At 42.4% G+C, this 19,313-nt stretch overlaps 2 protein-coding genes across 2 annotated transcripts; both read right to left on the bottom strand.

The window, feature by feature from the left end:
• Positions 1 to 1,974: 1,974 nt before the first annotated feature.
• LOC136538916 (GEM-like protein 7) lies at positions 1,975 to 3,111 on the bottom strand. The gene is made up of 4 exons (XM_066530843.1): positions 2,937 to 3,111; positions 2,754 to 2,834; positions 2,382 to 2,656; positions 1,975 to 2,262 (listed from the first exon to the last, which is right to left on the bottom strand). Exons 1-4 carry the CDS (start codon positions 3,046 to 3,048, stop codon positions 2,086 to 2,088), a joined length of 645 nt encoding a protein of 214 aa, XP_066386940.1. The 5' UTR covers positions 3,049 to 3,111; the 3' UTR covers positions 1,975 to 2,085.
• Positions 3,112 to 7,017: 3,906 nt separating this feature from the next.
• Positions 7,018 to 7,891, bottom strand: LOC136538915 (putative GEM-like protein 8). Its single transcript, XM_066530842.1, has 4 exons — positions 7,801 to 7,891; positions 7,628 to 7,708; positions 7,256 to 7,531; positions 7,018 to 7,126 (listed from the first exon to the last, which is right to left on the bottom strand). Exons 2-4 carry the CDS (start codon positions 7,680 to 7,682, stop codon positions 7,065 to 7,067), a joined length of 393 nt encoding a protein of 130 aa, XP_066386939.1. The 5' UTR covers positions 7,683 to 7,708; positions 7,801 to 7,891; the 3' UTR covers positions 7,018 to 7,064.
• Positions 7,892 to 19,313: the final 11,422 nt, after the last annotated feature.

Below are 19,313 nucleotides of genomic sequence, written 5' to 3'. Positions count from 1 at the left end.
CTAACTCTTATCCATCACTTATTTCCTGATTTCTTCCATTGGCATAGAAAGGATACAGACGGCATTCTTACATTGCTGCCAGCTGGTCGTTTCACAATGCTTATACTTGATATCACATTGCAACTGCATGTGAATGTACAGTTACCAGATATAACCATTTTGATGCTGCAGACAAAATATATAGTTACCAGATATAACAATCTCAAGGACAGAAAATGGAAAATGAGACCAAGTGGTGATGAATTCAGACCTGAGCCTTGAGAATTGATTTGCAAACTTACAAAAACTACGTCAAGTAAGCTTCAGATGCCTGATGGGATTGAATCCTAGTGTTTCTCTCTCTTATTCTATAACAGTAACACGACTAATTGACATTTGAACATCGTTAGTGCTCAGTTAACTAACATATTTGGCCTAATACTCTAGTAAGACTAGCTATGGGAGGTTACTGGAAATGAGACCAAGTGGAACTGAATTATTTAATACATTTTGCAAAAAAAACTCTTTTTTTGAATTTTTTATGAAAAGTCCAAATTGGACAAAAAATTGACAAAAAACCAAAATTTTGTATGACCAAATGAGAACGTGTATTTGAAGTGAGCCACCAGGGTCGATTAAGCTCTAGCTTGGCCTTGTTGGAAATCACTCCCTCTCCTTTCTTCAGTGTTTATCACAAACACACATCATGAAATCACTCCCTCTGTCTTCAGTGTTTATCACAAACACTAGGGAATCAATCCCTCTGTCTTCGGTGTTTATCACAAACACTTGGGAATCACTCCCTCTATATTCAGTGTTTATCACAAACACTAGGGAATCACTACCTCTGTCTTCAGTGTTTATCACAAACATTTAGGAAATCACTCCTATATTCAGTTTTTATCACAAACACACACTAGGAACTCTCTCTCTCTCTCTCTCTCTCTCTCTCTCTCTCTCTCTCTCTCTCTCTCTCCCTCCCTCTCTCCCTCTCTCCCTCTCTCTCTCTCTCCCTCCCTCCCTCCCTCCCCCCTCCCTCTCTCTCTCTCTCTCTCTCTCTCTCCCTCCCTCCCTCCCTCCCTCCCTCTCTCTCAGCTCTCTCAGTCCTCACCATTTTCTCATACATATAGCTAATATAATACACCTGTCCATGCTATCCTCCTAATTACTGCAGTCATAACTCCTATGATTGCATATTATTCTCCTTAACTACTAGCTGAAAATCTGCTAGTACTAAAAACTGCATCTAGACACAATGAACTTGGACACATGCATGGACAGGATTAGCTAACAGGCCCTTGGCTGAAACTGTCATATCCTTGAATTAGAAAAGTTGTTTGCACGCTTTACTTAGGGTGAGACCTGTTGGCCCCTGGATCTCCGGCAAGGGTGAGCCGACCGCTCACCAGTGTTGTCGACCACACACTATGGCTAGAGGTAGAAGAAGGGAGGGAGAACAGAGCGCACACACAGCATAAGCACCAGCATTGGCTAGAGCTCTGCAGAGGAGATGGCAATACTGAACTCGCTCCCTTTACTGAGTTGCAGTGGAAAACTATATATACAACTCTACCCATCTAATCCCAGTACACAGACATGTCAGGCTGTCATGCTGCTACAGTGACTAGATGTGACAACAGGACTGACTTTGACGCCTGCCCTGCTATGACTACAGTGTGGCAGGAGAGCCTTTCGGCGCCTGCCCCTACAGCGGTTACAATGCAGCAGTAGGAAGCCTTTCGGCGCCTATCCTTGCCGCGCATTCATACAGGGAGCAGCAGATTACTTAACAAGACCTTTAGTTCCGCATATTGCCTGTCCAGTTATACTTTTCAAATGAAAGTTCCTGTTCTGAGCTGAGTCTCTCTAAGATAAATCTCCCAGTCTAAGATAACCTGTTGGTTAGTAAAAAAGGTACTGACAGGATCTGATTGATTAGTTCGTTCAGTATGATCAGCCAATGCATTTGAGAATACTGAATATTCAAGGACATAGTTGAAAAACTTTGTTTCGCAATCAATGTGATTGATCAATTCTCTCTCTTCAATGTACATATACCATATTAACATGGTATCTATGATGTTTCACATTACAAAACTATGTGCATCATCTCAGCTCTGGAATTACATGCTGAAGATATTTAAATGACTTCTCATAGCTGACAAAGCCCATGAACCAAAAATCAAAGCCATCAACAGTAACTACATCAATATACTTCTCGTCTGGATTGTATAAATTTTCCCGCACTGAAGCACTCTTTATCCTCTTTGTGGGGATCAACACCTGCAGAAGGTACATATTTTATTAGCTTTAACTCAAGTATGTCCGATATCTTTAGGCCACATTTTCTATCTGATAAACTTCAGGTACACATATTGAGAAAGAGATTTTGCTTCAATTACCTTGTAAGGCACCCTTGTACTGCCTCCTTTGGGAGACATGAAATTCAAAGGCCTATCACTATGGAAAGCAATCTTCTTAGTTGAGATGAAAAGCATTCCAGCTATTGGACCAGCTGTGGTTGAAAGATAGCATTGGAAAGCCTTCAGTAGTTTCTCATCTTTATCGACTGCAAAGTATTCTCTGAAGACTTTATCAATACTGCCAGCTTGGAGAACCTTTGCACCGAAGCTTAGTTTCCCTTTTATAGTTTCTGAAATTTTTGGTCCCAGAGTTACTGCAAAGAAAAAAGATTTATTAGTGATGAACATTTTATTTTTATATCAACATAACACAACTTTGTTTGTGAAAAAGGACAATGGTTGGATTCTTACAGTGTTCTTTGAACCCTTGCATGTAGTTATCTGTTTTATGGCCCAGTTTGTTCATTCGATAAATGAAGGAACTCTTCTTATCTGTATCATCGAAAGGATATCAAGTCAGTATGGGCACAGAAAGTTTTTTTTTTTTTTTTTTTGTGAAGGAAGAACTGGGAAATCAGGTTGCGAGATTCTTACTTTTTTTATGAACCAAGGCAGAACAGGAAGGTTTTCCTTGTCTTTCCTCATCGACATATGCAAACGAAGTCAATGGAATTCCAATGACGTGCTCCTGGGTGAAACTCTCCATTGCTTGGAGAAGCTCTATCTACAAATCTGCTTTGATGCTAGGAGACTTCTCTTTGCCTGTGAGAAGTTGATGCCTGCGTGCTCAGAGTCTGAGCCATATGGGGGCATTTATAAGGTGAAGCCACCAAAAAGGCAACTTTATTCCAGGGAACAATGTGGCGTAACCGAATCAGCACTTGATGCTGCATACTCATCATCGCCTCATCAGGAACAAAAGCAAAGCCTGCTTTCTTGACAAAGGAATGGGCATGAGCAGAACAGCTGGAGCTTTCAGCCCAGCCAATGAGGAGGTGCCAATGCTTTCCTTTCCTACTACACTTTCTATTGCTAATTGATTAGCACAAGGTGCTGACGATGCAGTTGGTGACAAGCTTATAGTTGCTTTTGTACATTGTAAGGTTCTGATGAGTGAAAAATATAGGTTTTGCTAATAATATAATGAAGACACCTAGTGCATAACCGGTTCTTTTCCCCATTTCAGGAAATAGGATGATGGAGAGTGGAGAGGAAAGTAAAACAAACACGTGGTTGGTTCAAACCTGAAACCAAACTACCTGTATACATTTGGTTCCGGTACATGTTTCCCTTTCATGCATACTTGTGAAGGTTTTGGAATCTCAAATAATCTAGAAAAATATGCACATTTATATGACAAGATGAATGTCAACTGTGTGTTGGAGATGTGGGTTTGATAATCTGCCACTTAGTGTGGAGCAGAAGAGTAACAAAAACTAAAAGATCCTTTCTGCTATGTACTCATCGACACATATTTGTGTAACTACATTCAAAACCTAACCATACTTACTAACACATGCGGGGAAGGAAACGCACAGATGCTTTAGGTCCTGTTCGTTTCGCTGAAATTTGGCTTATGCTGATTTGTTATGAGAGGAAAACACTGTTTATTCGCTGAAATTTGGCTTATGTTTTCGGTACCGCTAATGTGGCAATTTGACCTTTTGAGTTCAGTATGGCCTTGTTGATCCATGATATGTAAAGTTGACTATTTGGCATCAATAATGCCATGCTTGCCTCATCACCTTACGAGTTTGTTTTCTTTAAATCTCAAAGCTGTTTGCAGTAATTTACTGTTCCTTAATACGAAACTGCTGACCAATGGCAAAAAAAAAAAAGTTCTGTTGAGCCTTTCGGTTCAAGATCCTCCTTTTAGCTGTGACTCGACATTAATGGGCCTTTTCACTTGCACCTGTGGGACACAACATTATGAATCTTAAACACTTATAAAAGGTATTTCCCTGTCATGTTCATGGTTTAGGAACATGGTGGCCCAGGTAATGGGCTCGGACTTGTGAATGATGTGTAACGGGACTCATCTGATGTGTCAACTAGTCGATTTCTGCAAATATGGACTGAAGAATACAATAATCTTGCTTTGTTCCAGGTCTCCGTTCCATTTTCCATGCCAGGTGTTGACCTGACATACGCTGAACCTACACACAACCTCGTCAGAGAGGAGATAGCTCGATAAAGCCACTGGTTGGTGATTGGTTTATAGGGCCTTGTTTAGATTGGGGTTAGGAATGATACTGTAGCACTTCGTTTGTATTTAACAATTATTGTCCAATCATGGCCTAACTAGGCTCAAAAGATTCGTCTCGTAATTTATAATCAAACTGTGTAATTAGTTATTTTTTTATCTACATTTAATACTCCATGCATGTGTCCAAAGATTTGATGTGATGGAGAGAGAATGAAAAAACTTGCAATCTAAACAAGGCCTAGGTGTGTTATATCAGAGATATTGTATCTGCCCTTTGTCACTTTTGATCTGACGTAGTGACATGTGGCCATGTGGGCTGCGGAAAGTCCATTGACCATTGTACATGAATATTAGCTAAGACCCAGTCTAAGTTACCTGGCTCTGCATTCTATTCATCAATGTGTCAAATGAACTGTGACGTGATAAGCAATCCATATAGATAAACAGTAACCATTTGTCGATAAATGATGACGGTACAGGATTGTGGTCTGCTGTGGTTGCCTGAAATCCAATCCAGCGTGGGGAAGGGGTACAATCCCCTGAACTATCATTTTTATTTAATTATGTAGTTTTATCTTCTAGACCTTATTTATTTATATGATTCATGAACTTCACTGAAAAAATGATTTCCATTCAATAGGATTGATCAATTCTCTCTGTTCAATGTACATTGATATGCGGTGAAGTCCAGAACTAAAGGTAGTTTTATTCAAGGGAACAATGTGGTGTAACTTAATCAGCACTTTGGGCTGCATACTCACCATCGCCTCATCAGGAATTAAAGCAAGGCATGCTTTCTTGACTAAAGGAATGAGCACGGGCAGAATACTTGGAGCTTTCAACCCAAATTATGAGGAGGTACTGATTCCCATTACATTTTGTATTGCTTACCACAAATGTTGATGACATGCTAATAGCTTCACTTCATAAGGTGCTGACGGGCGTGCACGTAGGCTTTGCTACTTATGTTGTTGAATTCTAATAGTTTATGACACGTGGTGCATAACTGATTCTTTTTCAGTTTTAGGAAATGGGTTCATGGAGAAAGGTGTCAAAACCAAACTATCAATACATATTTCGTTCTTGTACATCTCTTCCTTGCACATATTGAATCACTCTTTTTGTGTAGAATATTGTTAGGGATCTTGAGTCTTGATCAATCCAGAAAAATGTGCACATTTCAGGTTTACATAACAGGATCTATGGCATTTTGGCTGCTCCATAGCGGCCCTAATGCCATGCTTTGTTCATTAGCGCCATTAGTTCCTTTCATCTAAAAGTTCTTTTCAGTAATTTACTTTACCTCATACCTTAATACCACACTGCTGATTAAAGTGATCAAAAGAATAATATTGTTCTGTGCCTTTCAGCTTAAGGTCTTCTTTTCAGTTGTGGCTCCACATTGTTTGTGTGCCTTTTCACTTTTACCTGTGGGCCACAGCCTTGTGTTTTAGAATCGTTTAGGGTCTTAGAAAAATATTTCCCTGGCTTCCTGCCAGATCCATGGTTCAGAAATACAGTGGCCAAGATGTGGAATGAGACTAATCAGATGTGTAAAACTACTTGCATTCTGCTAATCTGGACTTCAAGGATATCATAATTAGAGAGTTAAGACCCTTGCACAAGTCTTGAGGGTACTCTTGATGGTGTCCCCACCAGGTAGAGAAGCGTCGTGTTGTTGCTCAAGGTGTTACAGCAGCCAGGTCTAAATTCAGCAGGATTAGAGACCAAATTTGCTGAGTGAAAACACCGGAAATCAGAATGTGATCGATTGTCTTAGTCTTTACGTTCTATTCATCCACATGTCAAATGAATTTGCAATGCAATGAGCAATGATTAATAATCATTTGTCTACAATGGATGATGGTATCGAATAGGAGTCCGCTGTGGTTGCTTGAAATTCTATCCTGCAAGTGAAAGGGTTACAATTATTTTGCCCCCTTGAACAATCGCTGTGATTGGTGAAAGCATTTGATTCTGTAGCTAGTTTGGTCTTGCGAACTTTTTTTACATAAACAACCAAATTATTTATATGAACAATATGTTCAGTACAGTCTCTCCTGGTGATCTCTATAAAAATGTATTAGATAATGTTGTATCCTTCAAGAACATGGTGGGATGTGCGGGTGGTTTGTTGGTCGCATCTAGTCTTCTTCAGGAGCGATGCTTGCAAACCTGGCCCTTTGGGGCTTGTATGAGTCTCATTTATTCTTTTTTCTTCTTAATATTAATATAATGATACACAGCTCTCCCACGCGTCCGAGAAAAAAAGAACATTGTGGGGAAAAAAATGCTTTCGGTTCAATGTGTGTGATCAATTTTATCTGTGTAATGTATGTACATATACATATACCACATCAACATGGTATGCAGTATGTTTGAGACTACTGAACTACGCATATCATCTAAACCTTGAAATTACATGCTGAAGATGTCTGAATGATTTCTCATAGCTAATAAAACTCATAAACCAAAAATCAAATCCATCAACAGTAACTAAATCAATATACTTTTCATCAGGATTGAACAAATTTTCTCTCACGGAAGCAGTCTTTATTCTTTTTGCGGGGATCAACACCTGCAGAAGGTACAAAATTCATTAGCTTTGACTTCTTGTGTAAATCCAAATATCTTTGAACCGCATTTTCTATCTCAAACAGTTGAGGTACTATACTATGTTGGAGATTTAAGATTTTGTTTCAATTACCTTGTAGGGCACCCCTGGTCCTTTCCCCTTTGGGACATGCTAAACTCAGAGGCCTATCACTATGGAAAGCAATCTTCTCATTTGAGATAAAAAGCATTCCGGCTATTGGACCAGCTGTGGTTGAAAGATAACACTGGAAAGCCTTCAATAATCTCTCATCTTTCTCCACTACAAAGTATTGCCTGAAGATTTTCTCAATGCTGCCAGCTTGTAGAACCTTTGCACCGAAGCTCAGTTTCCCTTTGATAGTTTCAGAAATTTTTGGTCCCAGAGTTACTGCAAAGAAAAAAAAAAGCAGTGATGAGAGTTTTTACTAATGAACATAACACAACTTTTATCTGCAGAAAAAGAAGACAATGGTTGAATTCTTACAGTGTTGTTTGAACCCTTGCATGTAGCTATCTGTTTTCAGGTTCAGCTTGTTCATCTGGTAAATGAAGGAAGTCTTCGTGTCTGTATCATGCATGGGAAGGGCGCCAAATCAGTCTTGATTTACAAAGTTGTTGCAAAGGGAGAACTGAAGAAGCGGGTGGTGAGATTCTTACTCTTCTTGTGAATCAAGGCAGAATAGGAAAGTTTTCCTTCCTCATTGGCATATGCATACGAGGCCAAAGGAATTTCAATGACATGCTCCTGGGCAAACTCTCCATTGTTTATAGCCGCTCTATCTGCGATCCTGCTTGGAATTGGATTCTGGGGGGTCTCAATGCCTGGCTCTGAGAAATTGATGCCTACTAGTGCTCAGAGTCCGAGCCATACATGGGCTTTTATAAGGTGAAGCTGCCTAAAAAAAAGTAACTTTATTCCAGGGAACAAACAATGTGGTGTAACCGAATCAGCACTTTATGCTGCATACTCACCATCGCCTCATCAGATTGACTAGAGGAATGGGCACGAGCACAACACTTGGACCTTTCAGCCCAGCTAATGAGGAGGAGGTAGCGATGCTTTCCTTTCCCACCGCACTTTCTATTGCTTACCATAGACTCTTGATGACATGCTTACATGTATAGTTAGTTTTGTAAGGAATAGGTTCATGGAGAGTGGAGAGGGAAGTAAAATAAACACGTGGTTGGTTCAAACTTCCAACCAAACTACAAACCTGTATGCATTGTAGGTTCCGGTATATGTCTGATGTCTCTCTTTCTCCCTTGCACGCATATTGGAGTCACGTGTTTTATGGAGAGCGTTGTAAGGAATCTCGATCGGTCTAGAAAATGTGCACATGGCAAGTTTACATGACAATTGACAAGACTAATGGCACATATCTGCTACTCTGATGAAGATGTGGATTTGATGAATCTGATGCTGACTAATGGAACAGAAGAGTAGCGTAAATAGAAAAGAAATGTTTTCAGCCGCGTAATAACAATCACGTGTTCCTGTAGTTGGTTAAGAGTCAAGTGTCGAACCATATGCTACTGACACTGGGGGAAGGAAATTCTCAAAAGCTTTCATATCTTCAGTTCTCCTAATTCGCTAGTTATATCTTTGATTTCATTTATTTATAGCCTTGTTCATCCATGATATGAGAAGCTGACTATATGGCATTTTGGCTGCTTCGTCATAACAGAAATAACGCCATGGTTGTCTTGTTAGCTCACGAGTTTCTTATCTTTTCAGATTAAGGTCTCCTTTTCAGTTGTGGCTCCACATTGGTTGTGCGCCTTTTCACTCATATATATACTATACCTGTGGGACACAGCCTTTATGTTTAGAATTATTCATCGTCTTAAACAAACATAGAGAAAGCATTTCCTTGCCAGATTCATGGTTCAAGAACATGGTGGCCCAGGTGATGGGCTCGGACATGTGCATGATGCACCATAGGACTAACCTGTGTAAAACCGCTCGCTTTCCGCTAATCTGGAATTGGTTATAATAAAGGTTCCATAATGTTTGCTTTGTTCAACGTCCGCCACATTTTCAATGCCAGGTGTTGACCTGACATACGCGGAACCTATGCAAAACCCCTCAGAAAGGCGATCTTGCTCACAAATGCCAGCGGTCTAGCTGTCTTGGGAGATCCCAGGTTTGGTTTAATACGGGCAATTGGTGTATAATAAGATTATTATGCTAGATATATTGTATCTGCACTTTGTCACTTTTGGTCTGACAAGTGGCAAAGTCTGAATATAGGCTCTGCATTTCTGCAAAATGAATCATGGTAGGAGCCTGCGAGAAGCCATGTTGCAGAAGCATAGCCATTCCCAATGCGCCACTTGGCAGTCTCACACTAAATATATTAGCAATCATCGAAACCTATGGTTGTGAAAATTAGTAGTGACCAATACCTGAACAAGGGGTATCCCAATCCAAAAGTGTACGACGACCCGTACGTTTCTCGTAGTCTAGCGAAAGTCCACCCTATGTGGGGTGTAGCCGCTGAGCCCCGCGGTATGGCTAAGAAAGACTCTGCGTGGCCATTGGGCCCACTTTACAGGTCCGACCTTGGCTTTGGCCCCCTAAGCGGCCCCACAAAGAGGTATCCAAGTCCCCACAGGGGGCTCGGATGTAAGCCACTGCCTTCTCGAGGGGCCAAGGAGAAATACCAAGGCCCATAACAGTCCAACAAGAGGGCGTCCGAGCTCCCCTCGGACCCAGATTGCCTTCCCCTTGGAGAGTTGAAGGAGTGATTGTGTTGGGACATTAGTCTCGAGAGGGTGCATCCAAGCTCCTTTGGTGGGCTCAGATGCGGCTTGACTTCTCCCCGAAGGTTCGTACCAAGCCAACATATCACCAGCGCTGCACATGCCCGCTCACACCTGCACAGGGAGGACAAGATGATGGCTATAGGTCTTGAAAATACAACACAGTGGATAGGGTCGGGGCTTCCCTGGCCCTGTGGTGCTAATAAAATGCTATGATCCAACGACACATGCGCAGGATTGGAGCCCATGACCTATGTGACTTCGCCCTAAGAATAGAGATGATGGCCCCCTACCATCTCGAATGGATAAGGACAAAGGACGAATGCATCACCGGAGGAAGACAAACGCCACCACTTCTTTTCTTCTTCCTTCTCCCTTTTTCTGTAACCGGTTCCCCCGTAAGCTATACTAGAAGATACCCCACGTGTTGCTGCTAGGACTGCAGAGAATTTGAAATGAAATTAAGTGAAGATGATGTGGATATCTCACAATTAAGAGGTTGAAAGTTAGTGGAATAACATGCCTATAAGTGGGAGATGATGCGGATAATTAATGAAGGATGGTGTGGATGGCTTGCATGTTGAAATAGACTTCTAGTGGGATTAGCTATATAAGAGATAGATAAGAGAGGACGTGGGTTCTCTCTTAGGCATCAAGACATCAAACCGTAGAACATTTACACACCCTCATTTGTGACCCTACTGTAAACATTCGAGCCTTCATGCTCAAGAACACGGATAGACGCCGTCAAACTAGACGTAGGGCACATTGCTTGAACCAATATAGATTTTGAGTCTTTGAGCGCTAGCCATCTAAAGCCATACACACGGCTACAAATTCGCTAGTTGGTGTTACAATACAAAACATTGATAAGTAGGTATATAAATCTTTCCGTGAAAACATGACGCAACCTGCCACCTTTTGCATGCATTCAATCCCATCCATTTGTATTCAATCCTTTTGTGATAATTCTCCAATGTAACATCCAATTGAGAAACAATTTTCACCATTTTTTTACATAATTTGGTATCCATTGCAATTTTTTTTTTGAAATATTTAAAATTAGAAAAATACACTTTTATGGATGGATTTGCATATTTCCGTGAAGCATTTTCGAGTATAGAAACCCACAAGCACTGGCATAAAATGTTGAGATGTTCTACTCTTCTCTAAGATTTGAAGTTTAAAACCACCGTGTCCAGTCGCAACACACGGAGGCATAGAAACAAATGTGTCCATTACACGGAGGCATAGAAACAAACGTGTCCATTCATAAATACCTATAGCCTAGCATAGAAACCACCATGTACAAAGGTAAATATCTTCATCAGATTCCATAGAAACATTCACATAGAAAAGTATGCAACTCAATCTAATCTAACAATCTGCCACACTGACACATGGGATGGTGGCTTGGTGGGTGGGTTGAACCATGTGGTAGGTTTTGGGAGGTTGGATGGGATTGCATGCTTTTTCACGTGAAGGTTTTTATGCATGCCGATGAAGATTTTATGATTGCTCATGTTTAGAATTTAAAATATCAAGTTATAGAAAAAAATGTTGAGAGAGAAAGATTGAAGGGTATAGATGTTTAGGATTTCCCTTATATGAGAAAATAGAAAATAAGAAAAGTTTAGGAGAATTTTAGAGATGTGCTGGCTTTTTAACGGGGAGAGAGTTTTTTTTCATTTTTTTTCTAATCAAATGTAAACTTAAAAGTCCGTGAGGCAAAAGCACATGCACCCATGCTAATCCGGCTAGGAATCATGGGCTTCTTGACTCAAGCCCATATAATCCAGACAGGACCAAATATTTTTCTGCCGCCCCTTCCATTTTTTGAAGCAAAGGCAAGATCCGATCCCGCTGCTGCAGCCTCCTAGCTGATGCCTTCCGCTTCTACCGCCCGCCCCACCCCTCGAGGATTGATGGGGGATTTCTAGGATAACGTTTCTGTGAGATCTCTCGTCACTTTCCCTGCGTGCGGACTGTGATGACACTATGTATACTTGCAAAAAGTTGTGGGCGGCGCTCGCTCAGTTGCTACTAGATCCCTATTGCCACGCTAGTTACCGTGGCGATTTTTTTAGTACTTTTTGTAAACTAATTGTAAATCTAACGCTATTTTTTTCAAAACTAACACTTTTGACCGCGCCATACATGGTGGCACGGCAGGAGGATGACGTGGCGACGACCGGGGCTGCTGACCGGTGACGTGGCAGGGTCTGCCGCGCCACCAATCTTGGCACGACAGTGACATGCCATGGCACATGGCGCGGCAGGACCTAGACACAGATAGAAGATTGGCTGCTATCGGTGAGGATCGACAGCGACACGACCATGGACCCTGGCTTTCTCGACCCCTCGCCGGTGGGCTCCGACTAGGTGCTCTAGTCCGACATGAGGTCGCGCAGCACGGTCGACTACTGCGTGTCTAACCAGGGTGCCTTCTTCGGCGATTTCGTGGCGGCGATGACCAAGCTCGGGAGGATCGGGGTCAAGATGCCGGCCACCAGCGGCGAGATATGCCGGGACTAACGGTTTCTGAACTAGTTGCTAGTTAATCTCGCCGATAGTGCTGCCGCGACACATTGAAACGAATATGAAGCAAATAAATGAAGTCCGTGCGCAAGTTGACAAGCTGCCACATAACATTTTCATTGGTTCGACATAAGTTCGACATAACATAACCAACTAAGCCTGCAAGTTTCGAACGATAATATTCGTTCGACCTAACAAACTAAGATCCAGGAGTGTAAGGATCCCTCGGACGTCTCTGTCTCTTCGGATTTGTTGGCAACATTTGAAGTGTAGCTAACGTCAGTGTGGCTGCGTTGCCAGTGCGTACGCCTCGTACCCTGAAGTATATGATATGCACGATTACTTATAATATTTATAATCGTTAGTACATGGAGCCTACGTATTTAAAGAATCTACCTTTGTTACTACCTATGAGGCTCCTTGGGTACCAAGCGGGGCACCACCTAGCTGAGACATGCCGATCTCGTCCTACGGCCAAAGGTCCCACTAGTGGTGCTGTCTGCCGAAGCCTAGGGGGTCATCGTTGTCATCATTGTCCTTGTCGTCTTCGCTTGTAGGGTCATTCCCAGCGCTATGATGTGGTGGTGTATACACTGCGGAAGTGGCACTTGTCACTGGCTGAGAAGAGCCGGCTGGTGTCCTCAAAGAGCCAGAAGAGGTGCCACCCGACCACGCCGGGACTGCCGGTTCCACCCATGGAGTGTCCATGCAGCTCAACTTCTGAGCTAGCTTCCTACAACTCCGCTTCACCTTCTACATAAATAGACGTTAAAGTTAGTGCATTTCCCAAATGGAAAAAGTCTACTTAACCCCCCCATCTTTCATACTTGGTCTACTTTACCCCCAACTATAAAACCGTCTGTTTTACCCCCTGAACTTTCCAAAACTGTCTATTTTAACCCATGGGTGGTTTTTTGACAGCGGTTTTACTACAGTAACAACGTGTCTGCTACAGTAACTGCGTGTTTGCTGCAGTGCCGTTGGTTTTGAATTTTCTTTTTTTTATTTATTTTTGGTGAATTTTTGAAAAATCATAGTAAATCATAGAAAAATCTAATTTTATTGGACTCCACATGAATAGATCTACACAGTGAATATATAATACGGTATGCTTTAGTACAAATTTTTTTTAGCTTTAGATTAATTGGAAAATCCAAGTTTGTCTGTAATTAATTAAAATTTATCTATAACTAAGTTATACATAGTCAAATGAGTACAAAATTTTTACTATAGTTCAAGCATACAATAATTAGCGTACCATAAAAATTTCACCACAATTGGACCATAGAAGCTGCAGCTATGAATTATTCCAATTAATTATAGACAAAATTAGATTTTCCAATTAATCTAAGGCTACAGTAAAAATTTTATACTAAAGCATACCGTATTATATATTCACTATATAGATCTACTCATGTGGTATCCAATAAAATTAGATTTTTCATTTTATGATTTTTCTATGATTTACTATGATTTTTTAAAAATTCACCAAAAATAAGTAAAAAAAAGAAAATTCAAAACACCGTCACTGTAGCAGACCCGCTGTTACTGTAGCAAAACCGCTGTCAAAAACCGCCCAAGGGGTAAAATAGACGGTTTTGGAAAGTTCAGGGGGTAAAACAGACGGTTTCATAGTTGAGGGGGTGAAGTAGACCAAGTATGAAAGGTGGGGGGTTAAGTAGACTTTTTTCTTTCCCAAATGCATATACACTAAAGAAACATTTTCGAAACAGACAAGTTTATGTTTACCTCCACAAAAGCCTCAAGAACGCCTGGCCCCTGCCCTCTAGACTCGTGAAGCCAAAACGCTGCTTCGTTGGATATCCTTGACAATTGTGTCACCTGGGTACAGAAACGCGGTTGGACAGTTTTAGTATATATACTTAATACCAAATAGATAACAAATTATACCATTCGAGTATCTTACCACGTATCTTTGAAGCGGGGCTCTCTATAGCTGTGTGTCGGCCCTAGTGGCAACGTCGTACACATCTTCGATCACATCTTCCTTTGAGTCCTTGTCAATCGCCTCCTTAGTGTACGGGGGCTTGATATGTGTCCTCGTAAACCTGTGAAGCCACCACAGGTACTCATCGAAGGTGTGCTGGTCGTGTGGGGGACCCACATGGACCGGCTTCCGTTCCCTGGTCTGCCATAACTGGATGTACGCGTTGTGTGTTACACGCCAATTCTTGGTCATGTACCTCTTTCTACGGTCATACCTGCAACAAAATGATATTAGTTGTACCACACACACCTCTGAATTGTAGCTTTGTTATTAATCGATAACGCACTCGTATAATTCTTGGTTGGTGGAGTAAAGCGATGGTGGGCAGCCTGTCATTCTTCCAAACTGTCTACAGACCCTGATGGGCAAGTGAATCTTGACCACGTGGAAGAAAATAAGAGGGACATTACAGCGATACTCGTTTGACTCATCCCTAGTGACAGGACTTAGATAGTACTCGAGCTCCGGAGCATCCCAAGGACACTAATGCACCTGAACATTTCATAATTGAGTTAGGTTGTGATATAGTGTACATCGAACAAGACACATATATGATAGTAAAGAGAGCGTAACCTGGTGCTGTGTTAGGACGTCGAGACCATCCATGTACTCCCTGTACTTGCGCCTCGCATTCCCTCTAACTAACTCTGCTTCCGTCCAAATATACAGAGTTGTAGGGAGTGTATCCTGCCCATTCCATTGCTACATTAAACATAATAATGAATTAGCCATTAATAATTTAATCATATGTAACTACCTCGAAGAATATAGTGAACCGAAGTACTTATCGGTAAACTAGTATTAAGAGGCCTCCCAACGGGCCATCGTTCCCAACACCAAACCTAGAGTAGGTAGGAGCAACCCCTAAGGTTTGCATACCTTGAGGTGCGACAGAAGGCAACGCACAGCTGTCGATACGTCCATGTCAGGACTACGCTGCTTTAGTTGTACGCCGCTATATTCTCCCACAGCTGGCGTAGTATGTCAAGGAAGATCCAGCTGATGGTGTTGCCCGAGGCGTCTGGAAAGAGAAAAGCACCAAGGAAGTGCCAAAGCCACACTCTAGCAAACCTATCGATCCGAGCCTCATCAGCCTATGGATCCAAGTAATCAAAATGCTCTGTGATCCACGACGACGAAACTCCAAAACTTTTCCTAAAATTCACCAAAGAAAATGAGACCCGATGGCTGCAGGAAAGCAATACAAGTATTAAATAGGCTTGAATTGCTCACTTATTTTTCTTGGAAACCCATCGTCCGGTGGAAGAAAGCCAGTGAACTGAGCCGCCAGCTCTCTCCAGTGATCGTTGTCAACTATACCTATCACTGGAAGTCCCCCCAACCAAAGGCCAAAGATAGCCTTCACATCCTGCATGGTTAAGGTCATCTCGCCACAAGGTAGGTGGAACATATGGGTCTCAGGCCTCCACCTGTTATAAGAATAGAACGACTGTTAGTTGCCTCAAATTTGTTATAAGAATGTTTTCATACGAAGAAGGCACTCGCACCTATCTACAACAACAGTAGTAGTGCTGGGTCAAGGGGTGGAAGACCATAGTTGACAACACGGACAAGCTCGAGAAAGTCGGCACGCCGTATGTACGACGCATAACGCTCGTCCCACTGACGCGCCCTAGTGTGCGTGCGGGGCCTCAAAGGAGGCAAGGCCACCTCTGCATCGGTGTCACTCAAGATATATGCTTGGTGCTGGTCGTTGTATTCCACCTCGAGAAGGGGAAACAACGGGTGCTGCGTGGGAGGGGTCATCCTGTTATAAATTGATAAACAATGGGTTAGAGTATTCAAATTAACATTATGTAGCATTGCAAAATTTGAACTACTTGTTATGCAATACAAACACAATGTGAAAGCACATGTATATATTCAAAGTAACATTAACAGACATATTATTAAACAACTTCACTAGGAAAATAAGCATTTGATGAAACTTCATCAAGTCATCCAAATCGACGTATCACGCACTACTAAGTACCAATACTTGAAAACTAGTATCTATACCCAAAATCTCTAACTAAATAACTAACTATAAACTAAATAATAAATACCTAATCAATCCCTAAACCCAAAATCCTAACTAACAGTAACCTAAACCCTAACCACCTAACCAAACCTTAACTATACTACAACACACAACCTCAAACCTAAAAACTACCTACCTAATTAAACAAATTCATTAACCTAACTATCCTAAATCACTAACTATACTAAATCACTAACTATTCTAACTATCCTAAATCACTAACTATCCTAAATCAATAACAATCATAAAACCCTAACTATCCTAAATCACTAACTATCCTAAATCACTAAACTAACTATCCTAAATCAATAATAATCATAATAACATGAAATTGAGAGGGAGCTACCTTGATATGAGCAGGCGGCCAACGTTCGTGGCGCGATGGGGGTGGCCGGTGTGGGCGGGCGGCCGTCGGGGCGACGGGCGCTGGCGGTGGGGTGCTGCGCGGCGACGGGTAGGCGGGTGCTACGTGGCGTGCGGGCTAGCGTGCGTTGTGTGTGGGTGGGCAGGCTGGCGTGCGTGTGGGCGGGCGGGCTCGCTCGCGATATTTATCTGGTCCTGCTATGCCATGTGCCGTGGCACGTCAGTGCTGCACCAAGATCGGTGGCATGGCAGACCCTGCCACGTCACCGGTCAACAGCCCCGGTCATCACCATGTCATCCTCCTACCGCACCACCATGCATGGCACGGCACAAACATTTCGCCGCACCATGGCAATAGGGGCGGCCAAAAGTGTTAGTTTAAAAAAAACAGTGTTAGATTTAAAATTAGTTTACAAAAAGTGTTAAAAATAAAAAAATCACCATGGCTACCCTCATGTCTACGGACTCGACACGTGCATGCTGCCTGTTCTGCTGCACCAGTATCGTTGTCTGCATGATCGACCATAAGCCACTACTACACAAAGTTTAATGGAGGCGGGCGTTTTTGATTTTCCGCGGCGGGCAAAGCCGTCCGCCGCGGCCTAGAGGCCACGGTAAATCGTGGCTTAACCGCGGCGGGCGGCTTTGCCCGCCGTGGTTAACCGATTTACCACGGCGGGCGGTGTAACGTACCCGCCGCGGTAAACATACTTTTACCACGGCGGTCACGTTGAACCGCCCGCCGCGGTAAATTATTTTACCGCGGCGGACACGGTACAGAGCCCGCCGCGGTTATGTTCGTTAGCCGTGGCGGGCATTATTATTTGCCCGCCTCGGTAAATTATTTCCTGAATTAAAAAAAATACAGCAGCCATATAATTAAATTCAAATTCAAATTCAAATTCAAATTCAAATCACATCCAGATTTCACAAATTAAACTTAAAAAGTATGCAGGCATTACACATGAGATAATATACATATATATACATTCACTTAGTCGTTCTTGTCATTGTTAATTCATTACATTTACATATTAAAGTCGTTATACATGCCCTAAGGAGTAATCTTGCGGACGCATCATCGTGGGCCATTTCCTCAGCCTCTCGTACTCCGGTAAAATCGCTAGCTGGCTGTTCTCATTGAAGAACGTGCTCCCTTCAAGCACGCATTTGTCTAAGACAAACTTACATATGTCCGCCTTTGTCTGCTTGAAGGAGTGTTGGGTGCTCTGCACGTCTCTCCACCAGTTCAATCCATTCTTGAGCACCCTCCAACTGCTGCTGTACTGCTTGCACTCCCTCAGGTACTCACAGACATAGAAGCCACAGGTTTGTGATCCTACCGGTTGTTTGGCACACTGCATGATCGATACACAAGCATTAGAATACAGGCATTAGAACGCTTATGAACAGAACGCACAATTAAACCTTTCAAATACTTACCGGAAAGTTGCGTCTGATTTTGATGCGGTTCTTATGCTTAGCCTTAAAATTCTCTGTTCTTCGATCATAGCATTCAGGATCCTTCACGTACTCCTTATAAGCGCTATATGAAATGTACTAGTATTAGGCAGGGCATTAGAACGCATATGAGAAGACAGTTCAGTCACTTACACTCTGAGGCAATCTTCAAAGGCCTTGTACCCTTTTAAGTTTGGCATTCTCAACGAATCAAATACGCAGGCCCTGCCATCCTGAGGGTAGATGATAAATGCAACCCAGTGACCCTCGAGGCCTTGGCTGCGCCATTGAAACAAAATACAGGTTACAATGAGAAATAATAATACTAGCTAGCTACCCACTTATCTCTACAGGCATGTCTTCGACTTACCCAAAGTGGTAGGCAGCTACGATACACCCATTTCTCCTGATCTTCTTCATTGCTCCTAGTATGTACCTTGAAATGTTCAACTTCTCATTGTCCATCAGTTTCTTCCTGTGCGCCTCTCTCTGTCGCTTGGTCAAGTCTTTCATGGTTGGATGATTGTCATCTAGGTGGTAACCAATGATGACTCTTTGAGCAATATGCATTGGAGATAGATAGATAACATCAAGTTTTAGTTCCTTGGATATATAGGCCATCAACCTGCAAGGACAAGCCATCGTGGCATATATAAGTAGTCTTGACCGATTCAAAGGCAGGTGATATGTGAAACTCGCAATTCATCACTTACATAGAGAACAAGGTGACTTGGGCGATGTCAAGGTCTTGTTCCCGTAGTAGTCTGTACATGTCGTGGAAGTCCACGGGGAGTTCTACATCATTGCCGGGCAAGTGGAAGTACTCCGCCACAACCTTGACTAGAAAACCATGTAGGCCAGCTTTTGCCGCTTCCATGTACCAGAGATGAAACCTCCTTGTCTCCCACCTTTCCTCGTCGACGAGCTGGGCCTTGGTTATCATGAACTTCCCATGCTCGTAATGGCCGAGGCAGTCATCCGATTCAGGAAATAGAT

The sequence above is a fragment of the Miscanthus floridulus genome, chromosome 2, assembly GCF_019320115.1.
Source record: "Miscanthus floridulus cultivar M001 chromosome 2, ASM1932011v1, whole genome shotgun sequence".
Lineage (NCBI taxonomy): Eukaryota > Viridiplantae > Streptophyta > Magnoliopsida > Poales > Poaceae > Miscanthus > Miscanthus floridulus.
Note: the sequence above shows the minus strand (reverse complement) of the source record. Positions and strands in the feature narration are given on the sequence as shown.